Source organism: Bos mutus, chromosome 8 (assembly GCF_027580195.1).
Source record: "Bos mutus isolate GX-2022 chromosome 8, NWIPB_WYAK_1.1, whole genome shotgun sequence".
In the NCBI taxonomy this organism is placed as follows: Eukaryota; Metazoa; Chordata; class Mammalia; order Artiodactyla; family Bovidae; genus Bos; species Bos mutus.
In genome coordinates this window covers 87,503,141-87,517,972 of record NC_091624.1, presented here as the reverse complement: position 1 = coordinate 87,517,972, position 14,832 = coordinate 87,503,141, and the positions used below count along the sequence as shown (strand labels likewise).

Here is a 14,832-nt window from a genome sequence, read left to right as displayed (position 1 = left end):
ACTCTGTGCGACCCCATAGACGGCAGCCCACCAGGCTCCCCCGTCCCTGGGATTCTCCAGGCAAGAACACTGGAGTGGGTTGCCATTTCCTTCTCCAATGCATGAAAGTGAAAAGTGAAAGTGAAGTCGCTCAGTCATGTCCGACTCTCCGCAACCCCATGAACTACAGCCTACCAGGCTCCTCCATCCATGGGATTTTCCAGGCAAGAGTACTGGAGTGGGGTGCCATTGCCTTCTCTGGATTCTCATGCTACTAGACCACAAACAAGACAGACTGCTGCCATTCCTCCATTCACTAGATAAAGGAAAATAAAACTAAGTTGCTTGCCCCGGAGACCTCCCAATAGGTGCTGACCCCTGGAATTGTTCTTGTCTAACTGTAAGTAGGTATTCTGATAGCCAGACCTCTAGATTCCAACCTTCAGTGTTGATAAATGAATCCAAGAAGGTAGTTGTCCATTTATCACAATGTTATCACATAGAGTAGCATCTCGCCTCTGTCTCTTCTCCTCTCTTTCTCTCTCTCTCTCATAAAGTTATCCCCAAAATTCTGTAGGATCACTGCAGAGTTGTATTTCTAGGTCCGTCCCACCTTGCTTCACAAAGATCTGGGGCTGCTTGCAAAATACATCTGATGAAAGAAAAGGATAAAATGACTATTTTTGAGAAAATGCAGCAAAGGATGGAAAAGATAGTGGGAAGTGTATCAGTAAGACTAGACTAAGGTGAGCTCAGATCCCAGTGCTGTGGTTGCTGGTCAGGGGTTACAAATTTGCCTCTGAACTCTCCAGTGCAAAGAAATAAATAGCATCATTTCCCTGATTCACAGATGTCTCAAAGTTTCTAGAAGAAGCATGAGTTTTCCCAATGCTAAGATGTGAAAGATTGTTCTCCCTTGATTCCTCATAAAGAGGCCACCGGATCAGCTAGGATAAGGTTCCACCATTAGCAACCAAAACCCCAAAATGACAGTGACTTAAATAAGATAGAATTTTATGTCTCTCCCAAGTCTTTATAGGCAGCCGAGGGCCAGAATGGCTCTTGATGGGTGTCAAAAGTCAGATCCTTTTATACTCTTTCTCCACCTTGTGAGTCCAAGATGACCGTTCAGACTCTGGCCAAAATGTCCCCATTCCTGGCAGCCGGAAGGAGGAATGAGTGATGAAGGATACGCCTCCACCCTTTAAAGACACATCCCAGAAGTTGCAGAAGATACTTCCCGTTCCATCTCATTGGCCAGAACTTAATCCCATGACAAGAAAGGTTGGAAATAGAGACTTTATTCCAGGCCCAGGTAAAAGGAGGCCTTCTGTCACTAAAGCACAAGGGCAATATGTTAGGTTTCTAGGGCTGCCATTAAAAAAAAAAAAATCAGAGGCCAGGTGGCTTAAACCACAGAAATTTATTTCCTCACAGTTCTGGAGGCTGAACATCCAAGATCAAGGTGTCTAGAGGTCATTTTCCGCTGAGGCCCCTCTCCTTACGTTTGGCTGCCTTCTTGCTTTGTCCTCATGTGGTCTTTGTTCTGAGCATGCACATCCCTGGTGTCTCTCTCAGTCCTAACCTCCTATTATAAGGACACCAATCGCAGTGGGTTAAGACCCCTCATAAAGCCCTCATTTTAACCTGATCACCTTTTTAAGGGCCTTGTCTTCAGTCACAGCTAAGGTCCTGGGGGCTGGGACTTCAACACAGGAGTTTGGAAAAGACACAATTCCATCCGTAACATGCAGAATAGATACTAGAGAACAATCAGAAGCTCTTGCTGTGTCATTTGCCAGCATCCTCGTAATAGATAAAGAATAAATTCTTTGGTGCTGTTTGTTTTGTCTCCCCTTTGAAATTCAAATCTCTTGATCCTCCAGCACCTGCTCTTCCTGCCAGGATGCATTGGCTCCTTCAAGATTGGACAACCAGAACGTCACTGTGTGGAAACTTAGAGTCACGTATTTGAGGCTCAGGTTTTCCATGTCAGGGAGTATTGTTTAGTTGCTAGGTTGTGTCCAACTCTTTGCGACCGTATGGACTGTAGCCCACCAGGCTCCTCTTTCCATGGGATTCTCTGGGCATGAGTACTGGAGTGGGTTGCTGTGCCCTCCTCCAGGGGATCTTCCTGACCCAGGGATCAAACCCACATCTCTTACATCTCCTACATTGGCAGGCAGGTCCTTTACCCTCTAGCCCCACCTGGGAAGCCTGTGTCAGGGGTTGCAAAATCAATCATTGCTGCCCTGATTTTGCATAATTCTAGGGATTCTACAGAAAAGACAATGGCAACCCATTCCAGTTCTCTTGCCTGGAAAATCCCATGGACAGAGGAGCCTGGTAGGCTGCAGTCTGTGGGGTCGCTAAGAGTGGGACACGACTGAGCGACTTCACTTTCACTTTTCACTTTCATGCATTGGAGAAGGAAATGGCACCCCACTCCAGTGTTCTTGCCTGGAGAATCCCAGGGACGGGGGAGCCTCGTGGGCTGCCATCTATGGGGTCGCACAGAGTCGGACACGACTGAAGCGACTTAGCAGTAGTAGGAGTAGGGATTCTACAGAGACCCCAGATCTTACACTATTCTAAACCCTTTTATCACAAGACAGCTGACTTTTTCTTTCTGGATCATTTTTGCATTTTCTCTGGATATGCTACAGAAGTTTTAGGAGGTAAGGATGGGTTATTGCAAGGTCAAAGTGAGGATGCCACGACTCCAGGAAAAACTGGAAAATCATTGCCCAGCCTCTCCTGGGGTTGAGACAAATGAGCATGCCAGCAGCCCCAGCTTGGGCAAAGGCAAAACAAGCCCCAGACTTGGAACAGTACTTTTTTTCCACTTTTCTAACTAGCTTGCAAGCTGTCACCCATTGAACCAGAGTGAGATTGCACTTGGCAAAAAGACAAAGAGAATTTCCCCTAAGACATGCTGACAGCCTTGCTCCCTGGGTACCTCTCAAATCCTCTGCAGGATTCTGGGCCCCTGAACTTCTGTCTATGGCAATCTTCATCCACAAGAGGCCATGATGTCCCCACAGAGAGCACTGTTTGTGTAACCTGAGACCCAGCATCTTCTCCTTGTCCATTTCTGCTCTAGCAACAGCCACCTTAAATGCAGCTTTTGGAAGCCGTACAATATAGCTAATTGTTTGCGTTGGACGGTAGTGTGTTTAGAGCTTATGTATCTAAACAGATAATTATTTTCCACTATTTGCTGGTGGTACTGCCTGCCTGGTGACTTTGGCAGATGGAGAAAGGAGCTAATCCGTAGGTTATAAGCAGAAGGGTTATTGATGAAATGTCACCATCTGTTGGTGTCATTAAAATGATATGAGTCATAAAGAGTTGCTTTTGCTTTTTTCTCTAAAAAAAAGGTTAACTTAGAGTCTAGAGAGAAGTTTCTAGATTGCAGATGGCAGTGGGGGATCTGACCATGGCGGGGTGGGGGAGTGTCCATTCTGGAAGGGGAAGGAGCTTGATGACCAGATCAGATTGATAGGTCTTCAAGGAAGTGCTAGACTCCTCTCTGTCTGAATAAAACCACTCACCTTGCATGATACAGGGTACTTATTGCATGTAATGTAAGGTCTCAACTCTCGCATGATCCTCCCTATTCCTGAGGCATCTCCCAGATGGGGAGCAGAAAGTCATTCATTTGGAGTGAAACAAGAAAGATCATATCTGGAAGGAAACAGTTAACATGCACCTCTTTTCTAGTCTTCACTGGTCTCATTACATAGAGATTATTCATGTAGTCAACTGACCCCTTGGGAGGCTGGGTGAGCCCTATAGGGAATGATATTTGCTACATCTGCTGCATCTGCTGGGAGAAGGTGGAGGTGGCTCAGAGGAGGAACCAGGAACAGCACACCCAAGCTTCTGTCAGGGGCAGGAGCCCTAGGGATGGGTAAAGGAAACAGTGGATGGACACTACATAGCGAAAGAAACAGCTTTTGCTTTTGTTGACTTTCTCTGTTGACTTCCTGTTTTCAGTGTCATTGATTTCTTCTCTGATTTTTATTATCTCTTTTCTCCTGCTTACTTTGGATCTAATTTGTGCTTCATTTTCCTGTTTCCTAAGGTGGAAACGTAGATGACTGATTTTAGATCCTCCTTCTTTTCCAACGTATTACAGAACAATGAGATGGAGAACATAAGAAGCATATTTAATGAAGATCCAGACAACCCAAATAATATGCACCAACTTCCTAATTCTGCCTTATTACCTAATCCTCTTAATTCCCTCGTATTTGGTGTTTAAAATTCTTTCACTTGCTGCCAAGGACATACACTCATATGGAAAGAACCTTTTTCAGTATGGCTTAAGATTAGCTTTTTTAATTAATTGTTTCAACTCCTGGAGAGAAAGTGAGGGTGATTGTGTAAGCCACTAAAAATCCTTTTGGCAGTATTAGGGTATACATTATAAATAAGTAAACATAACACAGTAGCAGGTCGGGCATCACACTCATTCCTGTCTCTAGTCGCATGCTTTTCCTGTAGACCACATGGCCTGAGACTGGCCCACCTACCACCTCCCTAGGGAGAGGTGCTGGTGGGATTCAGTGCTACTGCTTGAAATACTCCAGGATTCTGGAAGCAAGAGTCCCAGGTGGGGGACACAGGGGAGCAGGAGCTGTGTGTGTTATTTATATGATCTCAAAAGGAAGCATCAGTGGAAAATTCCTATTGATATTTTTAGATCTGACGCATGGTCCTGACTGCTACACTTTCATGTTTAAACAAGCAGGGAAGGGAGTGATGGATGCTATCTGCAGCACTGTGTTGGAGGTTTGGAGGGCCCATCTGACAGGCTAATAGTCATCCTGCCAGGCCCTGATCTGCCTTCTGCCCCTTTTTGCTCAAGTTCAAAAGCTGCTGACTTCAGCAGGCAGCAAATAAAACGCAGGCTGCTTGCTGCCTGGACGGAAACACTGAGATTTACCCCCAGCTCTGCAGCCCTGTGCACCCCACACCCACACCTTTAGCACCTCTACTTCATTCTCTTGTTTCTCTGCGAATGCAACATTGTTGTTTAGTCGCTAAGTCATGTCCAATTATTTGCGACCCCATGGACTGTAGCCCACCAGGCTCCTCTGTCCATGGGATTCTCCAGGCAAGAATATTGGAGGGGGTTGCCATGCCCTCCTCCAGGGGATCTTCCCAATCCAGGATGGAACCTGAGGATTCTTTTACCACTGAGCCACTGAGCCAAATATATGTTGCATTCAACAGGGGAAGCCAGCAAATGCAACATAGATTTGCATAATTGGGGTTTTTGCTATGCAGACGTGGTTTCTCCTATGAAGTTCATGGATTGGCACTGTAATTCACTCCAGTTGAAATGATCAATTCAGGAAGCTAGAGAATGTTCAGGGAAAGGAAAGTGAAGTGAAGTGAAGTCACTCGTCACATCTGACTCTTTGCGATCCCATGGACTATAGCCCACTAGGCTCCTCCATCCATGGGATTTTCCTGGCAAGAGTACTGGAGCAGGTTGCCATTTCCTTCCCCAAGGATCTTCCTGACCCAGGGATAGAACCCAGGGCTCCCACATTGTAGGCAGATGCTTTACCATCTGAGACACCAGGAAAGGTAAAAAGGAAAGGAAGTTCTTAAATCCACATGGCTGAGCAATGTATTTCTTGTTCCTGAGATTCGGACTATGACAGATGGGATTCTCTTATAGACCTAAAAAGTCCATAGATGAAAGCAGCTGAGATGACCCAAGAAAGCTGCTAGTGGGATCTGAAGATCCCCTCCTTGTTTTGTGGCCTGAGGACGTTATTATCATTTTTTGTTTATTTTTTTATCTCCTTGTTTCTACAACAGACCACAGAGACAGGTGAAGATGAAGAGGACCAGCCTCTCAGCCTGGCCTGGCCTTCTGATCCACGCAAACAAGTCACATTCCTAATTGTTCTCCCCATAGTGTTTCCTCTCTGGATTACCTTACCTGATGTTCGAAAACCTGTAAGTAAAGCATTTTTTTTTTTTTTTAATTTCTCGTCAGGGGAGGAGGGGAAGCACAGCATACAACAAGAGCCTGCTCCTATAAGGAAAGGAAGAAAGGATGACATATATACATGCGTATGTATATATGTGCTTGAAATTTCTCTGGACAGATGCGTGATGATAGTGATTGTTCTGGTTAGCAAATATGCATAATGAACCACCCCCCGAACTTAGTGGTGTGAAATGACAACCAGGTTATTTTGCTCGTGGATCCCGTGGATCAGGGATTCAAATGGACACACTGGGGATGGCTGGTCTCTGTTCCAGAATGTCTGTGGCCTCAGCTAGGAAGGCTTAGATGACTGGGGGCTAGAACTATCTGGTGGAGAGGGAAATGGCAATCCACTCCAGTATTCTTGCCTGGAAAATCCCGTGGACAGAGGAGCCTAGTAGGCTACAGTCCATGGGATCACAAAGAGTCGGACACAACTGAGTGACTTCACTTTCACTTTTCACTTTGATGCATTGGAGGAGGAAATGGCAACCCACTCCAGTATTCTTTCTTGGAGAATCCCAGGGACAGAGGAGCCTGATGGGCTGCCATCTGTGGGGTCGTACAGAGTCGGACACAACTGAAGCGACTTAGCAGCAGCAGCAGCTGCAGAACTATCTGGAGATTTCTTCGCTCATGTTTCTGGCACCTGAGCAGAGATGATTCAAGGTCTGGGCTCAGTTGGGATCATCCCCTAGAGAACCTATTGTGTGACTGGGGTTCCTCACTGTATGGCAGCATCAAGATAGTCAAATGTCTTTCATAAGGGGTCCTGGCTCCAAGAGTCAGTGTTCTTGCCACACAAGGAGAAGCTCCTTGTCTCTGGTTAGTCTAGTCTCAGCAGTCACACAGTCACCTCCACTGAACTCTACTAGTCAGAGCGATCATAAATCTGTCTAGGGCAACAAAATTATCAGTGTCCTACAGCATATGACACCCTTGATGGCAGCAATTTCAAAGAATTTGCAACCATGTTTTAAAACTACCACAGTGATTGTCTTTGCAAAGTGGAAATGAAGGTCTGAGGCAGAAGGGTGACTTGCATTTTGTTGACTGTGTACACAAATTACTCATTCAATTCAAAAAATAATTTAAAGCAATGCATTCGTGTGGTATAAATGCGTACATGTCTGATCTGCTCCCTCCAGTATTATCATTACCATAATGAATATTATTATCTTCCACGATTGTGTGCTGGGTGCTATGAACACAATACCATCTTACAATCAGCAAAGTATAGTCTGAGTGTAGATCAGCTTAAAAGAACATCCCCTCCAGTGTTGTCAAACTGGGTTCTTGGGCCACTGCCCCAAAAGGTGAAAGAACTAATGACAAATAAAGAAATAAAGAGAAACAGCTTCCCTTTTTTATTATGGGCCTTCACACATGTACTCATTCAACAAAAGTGTATATCTACTAATTTTACATATATATATATAGGCATAAGTAGAAAGAAACTTAGGCAAAAGGAGTTAACTAGCTCACGCCTGGTCACTTCCTAGGGCATGGAGCTGAGATTCACACCCAGGCCCATGTGACCACACAGCTTGGGCTCTTCCTCATATTTCTTGGTGCCAGAAGGTAAAAATACAAAAACATTGCTAAAAGCATTTGGAATAGAATACTGCAATAACATCCAGCATAATTTAGCATCCTTCTTCAAAAGCCCCGATGATCCCACTTTCCTCATTTGAAAAAGACTGGAGAAACATCCTGTCTCATTACTCTGTTCTGACCCAGAAATAAGCCAACCTGACAGAGAGCCTTGTCTTATCAAGTACAGGCCAGGAATGACCCCTCACGTAAAGACCCCTGGCATTAGACGTTTGCTAGGAATGGGTGAATGTAGCAGGTGTGGCTCATTTAAAGCATTATCTAGGTTTCTTTCTTCAAGATGCTGTTACAGAGCATCTGCTCTATACAAAGGCCTGGCTTCCTGGAAACCTGCAGCCAAATAGCTGGAATGCGTTCAGTTTCTTCTTGGCTCCCATCACAAGGACATTTCTGAGATGTACGTGCTCACATGCGCTCACTCACTCATTGCCTCTTTCTCCCTCTCTCTCTCTCACCATTGCTCTGCTATTTAGCTCAATGCTTTTGCTTAGCTCAGGGAGGAAAATGAGGGAGACAGACAGGGTTTTCTAAATCCCCATAGCAGATCTAGTGTGATATGGCCCAGAGCAGAGGGGCCTGGTTCGCTAATAAGACTGATCAATGTTATAAAGCAGATAACCAACATGGACCTACTGTACAGCACAGAGGACTAGACTCAGTGTCTTATAATAACCCGTAAGGGAAGAGAATCTGAAGAATATATACACATAGTGTATATATATAGGACTGAATCACTGTACTGTACACTTGAAACATGATATTGTAAATCAATTCTACATCGATTTTTTAATTTAATAATAATTTTTTAAATAACTTTTAAAGAAAAGAGTGATCGATGTCAGTGTACAACTGCTGGAGCCATCAGGAAGACGTGCAGGAATGGGAGGAGGAGGTTGCCAGCGACTCAAGGTCCTGGAACCTCAGGGCTGGGTGGGACTCAGAGCAAAGGCTGGCAGAGTACTCGCTCCCTCTGTGATCCGAGTCAAGGAAGCTGTTAGGGAAGATCAGCGCTCTCAAGCAGGGACTCCTGGACCACAAACAGGACTCCACCATGGCTACAGTTAGACCTGCTCTGGCTGATGCCGTAATCCCCAGGGTGAAAAGCAAGCAGATGCAGCTGAACAGGATACTCCCCGTGCAGTGCCGCTGACTGGTCATTCGCTGAGCAGTACCCCACAGGAGCCAGCCCCCACAGCGTGTGCTGGGGTGGCCGGTGGGATTTTTCCCCACTGTACCCTGAAGGGCCATTGCTGTGTGGACTGGATTTTTTTCTGTCTTTTCCTGAGTATGTGTGCTGTTCCAAGCAGAAATGAGGCTTTTAGGTAGAACCTTGGGTGTTTGTAGATTTCCTCAGCAAATATTTATTAAACATATATTATGTGCCAGGCATCAGGCTTTATGCCCTAAAAGAGACATAAAGTCACATCAGTCACAATTCCTCTTTTTTTTTTTTTAATGTTTTGGCCACACCACACTGGCATGTGGGATCTTAGTTCCCCAACCAGGGATCAAACTCACATCCCCTGCATTGGAAGTGCAGAGTCTTAACCACTGGACCTCCAGGGAAGTCCCACAATTCCTATTTTTAAGTTGCTCTAAACTCAGTAGAGGAAACAAAGCACAGCCTTACTAGTGAGAGCTAGGACTTCATGCTCTCGCTAGGACTTCCCTGGTGGCTCAGATGGTAAAGCGTCTGTCTACCATACGGAACACCTGGGTTCAATCCCTGGGTTGGGAAGATTCCCTGGAGAAGGAAATGACAACCCACTCCAGTATTCTTGCCTGGAAAATCCCATGGACAGAGGAGCCTGGTGCAGGCTACTGCCCATGGGGTCGCAAAGAGTCGGACACGACTGAGCGACTTTACTTTCACTTTCACTAGAGGGAGCAGCTAGACTCAAACCCAGGTCTCCTGACTCTGGAGCAATCTCATGCTACCATGTTGACTGCAGTGGTTTTTCCCACGAGACACACGCATTGTGCAATCATGGGAAAGTCACATCTCAAATCTCGACCTCATATTTCCTCCTTTGTGTAATACAGGAGTGGAGGAAGATCTCTAAATTTCTGGCCAGCTTTAATGTTCTGTGATTCAGGAAACCATAGATAACCATCGATACAATAGTCCCAGTTTACTCTCAGAGCATACAGGCTTGAGTTACATGGTCACTCTTTGCATATATGGAATGCCAAACAAAACAAGCTTGCTGGTTGGTACAAAGGCCAGTAAGCAGCTTCTTGCTCATGCTCAGCTCAAGAGAGTTTCATTAGGTTTGATCTTGCATAAGTTAGCTTTTGTTGTATAACATCCCAAAACTTAGTGACTTAAAACAAGTATTCTTTTAGCCCATAATCCTCCGAGTTGGCAATGTGGCTGAGGCTTGGCCTGACAGTTCCACCTCTCACTTACATAGCTGGAGGCTGGAATGTCAGCTGGAATACCTTGATTCTGTTCCACGTGGTCTTCTGTCCTTAAGCAGTCTAGCCTAGGCTTATTCATATGACGGCCAAGTTCCAAGAGTAGTGAAAATGAAAGTCACAAAGCCACAAAGATCTAGTTTAGAGCCTGCATGCTGTCATTTCTACCACATTCTATTGGTCAGAGCAAGGCCTAAGGCCAACCCAGATTCAAAAGCTTGGGAAACAGACCTTATCTCTCCATGGGAGGAATTATAACGTGATATGGCCATTTTTTTCAGTCTGCCACTGTCCTCATGTCTTGCCACAGGGCCTCTTGAAAAATTACCCAGGGAGAGAAGAGACACTTGCTACTCCTCAGAGCCTGGTAGCTCTGCATCCTGAGTAGTTTTTGACTTACCCATGGAGATGAGCATCCTAAACCTTGACAATAATTACAATGAAAACAGGATTTTTTTAAATGTATACACATCTAGTTTCAGAGTAAATTATACCCCCACTTGTTTTTATTTCCACTTAATTTATATGCAAATTGTATGACAGTATTTGCTGAATTATGCATACTTTCAGCTCAGATAATTAATGTGGGTTTCACATTTATAGTTTTCTTAAATTAGTGGCTTTGTTTTAAAAGTCCAAGAACTGAAATGCAACCTTAATGTCTTTGATGAAAATTGAAAATAATAAAGGAAACAAAGACCCCCCCAAAGTTATATTCTCTCATGGCCTAGGATGGGTGTTCTTCCAAAACAGGAATGCATGAGATACCAAAACATGACCCATCAGATCTAGGAAGGTACTTACAACTCACCCAGGATTTTGCAGTTTCTGTCATGCATTAGTTCACTCACCAAGTATTTATTATGCGTCTACTGTGAACCAAGGATGGTTCTAGCAAGGATGGAGTGATTGGGGCCCTGAGAGTTTGAGTGACCTGTCCAAGCAAGACCAGCTAATAAGAAGCAAAGCCAAGACTCTAAGCCAGATGTCTGAGGTCATTTTCACCTCCCTGAGTTTCAGTTTTTTCATGTCTTAAAAATCAAATTGAGGTTAATATTGTCTAATAACAACTCCCATTACTATCTGAGCACTTGTTCCATGCAAGGAATTTGATAGACATTTCATCTGCATGAAATCCTCAATACAACTAGATATTGTTATTCCCCTCATTTTACAGAAACTGAGACATAGAGAGATGAAATAATTTGTCTCAGGGCACATTGCTGGTAATTGACAAGCAAGGATTACTACTGGTCATAGTAATCCAGAGACCATACTTTCAATCTTTAACAGGATTGCTTTGAAGAACTTTGTTAAATATGTATGCCCCAGAACCTTGCACAGAGGAGATGCTTGGTGAATATTTTTTTTTTAATTTAAATAAGTAGATGGCAAATTTGTGCCACCAGCTAGTGTCCAGCAATGTTTTCTAAGCCAAGAAAGTATCATTCTGATGTACTAAAAACTTCTAATGAGAACATTAGCTATCAATTATACAAGTAAACCATTACATTGGGAACAAAATGGACACATGTGCCAGCCAGCACATGGACACAATTTGCTTTCTGCTAATTGGTGTGAGGCCCATCCCACCAGATGTCAGAATGAGCCACCATTACAAACCAGGAATTGACACACCAGACCTTGGCTTGAAGAGCTCTTTCTTCCTTGCAATGAGTATTAAGTGTTAGTTGCTCAGTCATGTACAACTCTGTGTGACCCTGTGGACTGCAGCCCGCCAGGCATCTCTGCCCAAGGGATTCTCCAGGCAAGAACACTGGAGTGGGTTGCCATTCCCTTCTCCAGGGGATCTTCCCAACCCAGGGATCGAACCCAGGTCTCCAGCATTGCAGGCATATTCTTTTACCCACTGAGCCACCAGGGAAGCCTTCCAATGAGACTGGTAACTAAATAACTGTACAGGTTCTACTGGGCAGTGATAACTGGAATGAGACCATAGAGTCCAAAGAAGGGGAATAATCCAGAAAAAAATGAAAGAAGGAATTACCTGGGCTGTGAAATTGGAAATGATAAGGTACTTTGATGGTCCAGAAACACTTAACCAAACTGCTGATGCATGAAAAGTTGATGCTTCCAAAGAAAGAACTGTATGGGAGGCTGGGTGAGGCAGATGGTCGTACAGCTGGAATGCTAGTCTGTATTTCCCTGATGTTCTTTATTTTCTGACATTCAGAGCACAAGCTAGTATTATGATGATAATGACCATTAAGTGTCCAAAGCTGGGTATATTTTGAGCATTATTGGCCCTGTCTTTTCTTTAGAAATGAATATAACCTGGATTCCTAACATCTAAGAATATGTGCTATATAGAGTCAGACAGACCTAGATTTAAATTTCATGTCTAGTTCAAGATCTAGGTACAGAATAGGTGCCCAGACTTTTCCTACCCCTAGTTAAGGATGAAGACCTGAAATTTTACAAAGAAAAATTATTTTTAATCTTTTTTTTCAATGAGCCCCTAATCCAACACTAGGTACATTTATATGTCAAATAATTACTAGTTAGCTTCTTGATTAAGACTTGTAAAAGATGATGCTGTGAAAGTGCTGCATTCAATATGTCAGCAAATTTGGAAAACTCAAGAGTGGCCACAGGACTGGAAAAGGTCAGTTTTCATTCCAATCCCAAAGAAAGGCAATGCCAAAGAATACTCAAACTACCGCACAATTGCACTCATCTCACACGCTAGCAAAGTAATGCTCAAAATTCTCCAAACCAGGCTTCAGTAATACGTGAACCATGAACTTCCAGATGTTCAGGCTGGTTTTAGAAAAGGCAGAGGAACCAGAGATCAAATTGCCAACATCCGCTGGATCATGGAAAAAGCAAGAGAATTCCAGAAAAACATCTATTTCTGCTTTATTGACTATGCCAAAGCCTTGACTGTGTGGATCACAATAAACTGTGGAAAATTCTAAAAGAGATGGGAATAACAGACCACCTGATCTGCCTCTTGAGAAACCTGTATGCAGGTCAGGAAGCAACAGTTAGAACTGGACACGGAACAACAGACTGGTTCCAAATAGGAAAAGGAATACGTCAAGGCTGTATATTGTCACCCTGCTTATTTAACTTATATGCAGAGTACATCATGAGAAACGCTGGGCTGGAGGAAGCACAAGCTGGAATCAAGATTGCTGGGAAAATATCGATAACCTCAGATATGCAGATGAACACACCCTTATGGCAGAAAAGTAAAGAAGAACTAAAGAACCTCTTGATGAAAGTGAAAGAGGAGAGTGAAAAAGTTGGCTTAAAGCTCAATATTCAGAAGACTAAGATCATGTCATCTGGTCCTATCACTTCATAGCAAATAGATGGGGAAACAGTGGAAACAGTGTCAGACTTTATTTTTGGGGGGCTCCAAAATCACTGCAGATGGTGATTGCAGCCATGAAATTAAAAGACGCCTTACTCCTTGGAAGGAAAGTTATGACCAACCTAGACAGCATATTAAAAAGCAGAGACATAACTTTGTCAACAAAGGTCCCTCTAGTCAAGGCTATGGTTTTAATAGTAGTCATGTATGGATGTGAGTTGGACTATAAAGAAAGCTGAGTGCTTTATAAATAAAGAATTTATACTTTTGAACTGTGGTGTTGGAGAAGACTTTTGAGAGTCCCTTGGGACTGCAAGGAGATCCAACCAGTCCATCCTAAAGGAGATCAGTCCTAGGTGTTCAATGGAAGGACTGATATTGAAGCTGAAACTCCAATACTTTGGCCAGCTGATGCTAAGAGCTGCTCATTTGAAAAGACCCTGATGCTGGGAAAGATTTAGGGCAGGAGGAGAAGGGGATGACAGAGGATGAGGTGATTGGATGGTATCACTGACTCAATGGACATGAGTTGGGGTAAACTCCGGGAGTTGGTGATGGACAGGGAGGCCTGGCGTCCTGAGGTTCATGGGGTCGTGAAGAGTCGGACACAACTGAGCGACTGAACTGAGCTGAACTGAACTGAACTGAAGCATCAAATATGAATTACAGAGGTTTCCACTAATACATTGATTTGAACTGGCTCCTTTAAATCTTTAATTCAATTACTTATTTTCTGCCTCTTGACCGGGAATGTTTTATGCTTCAGGGATATTTTTCGGATGAGAAATATGTTGAAATAATTTGATTCTGACTTGTGACACTATATCAATGAACAGATATGCAAATGTACAAAAACTTGAATAATAATAAAATAATATTTACATACTTAGTATGTTAACTAACCTGGAAAGGGGACAGTCTATGAAATGAGGACTCTCCCAGGATATCCAGTCCATGTGCCATGTTATAGTGTGGAGATTATACTCCATATCCTCCCAGAATGTTCAGAATCAAACTAAAAACAGGCTGCTGCTCAAACCACACTTGTGGCCCCACATCACAAGAGGGGCCCTTCTCTTCCCTATGACACAGCATGGCCGTGGGAGATAAAATGCTCATTACACCTAGGGTCCTGAAACAGTGACTTGTGACCAGAGGAAAAGAATGGAGACTCTAATCAGCTAAATGCCTTGCATGGGGAAACTTGGCACTGGCAATTCCAAGGCTCAGATAATCTCATCTCCAGCTGGAGCTACCTCCTTGCTTTAAAGGAATTTGCTTTTTGGACTTTTCTGGTGGTCCGGTGGCTAAGTCTGTGCTCCCAGCGCAGGAGGCCCAGGTTGGGTCCCTGGTCAGGGCTCAGATGATAGAGTATCTGCCTGCAATACAGGAGACCTGGGTTCAGTCCCTGGGTCAGGAAGATCCCCTGGAGAAGGGTAATGGCTACCCACCCCAGGATTCTTGCCTG

General features: G+C 44.0%; 1 protein-coding gene across 2 annotated transcripts in view; it reads left to right on the top strand.

Moving 5' to 3' along the window:
• SLC24A2 (solute carrier family 24 member 2) overlaps positions 1-14,832 on the top strand; it is a 279,119-nt gene that overhangs the window by 255,032 nt on the left and 9,255 nt on the right. For both annotated transcript variants that reach the window (XM_070376129.1, XM_070376128.1), the window contains one exon: positions 5,827-5,958. In XM_070376129.1, the coding sequence (XP_070232230.1) occupies positions 5,827-5,958 (132 nt within the window). The remainder of the gene's footprint in view (positions 1-5,826; positions 5,959-14,832) is intronic.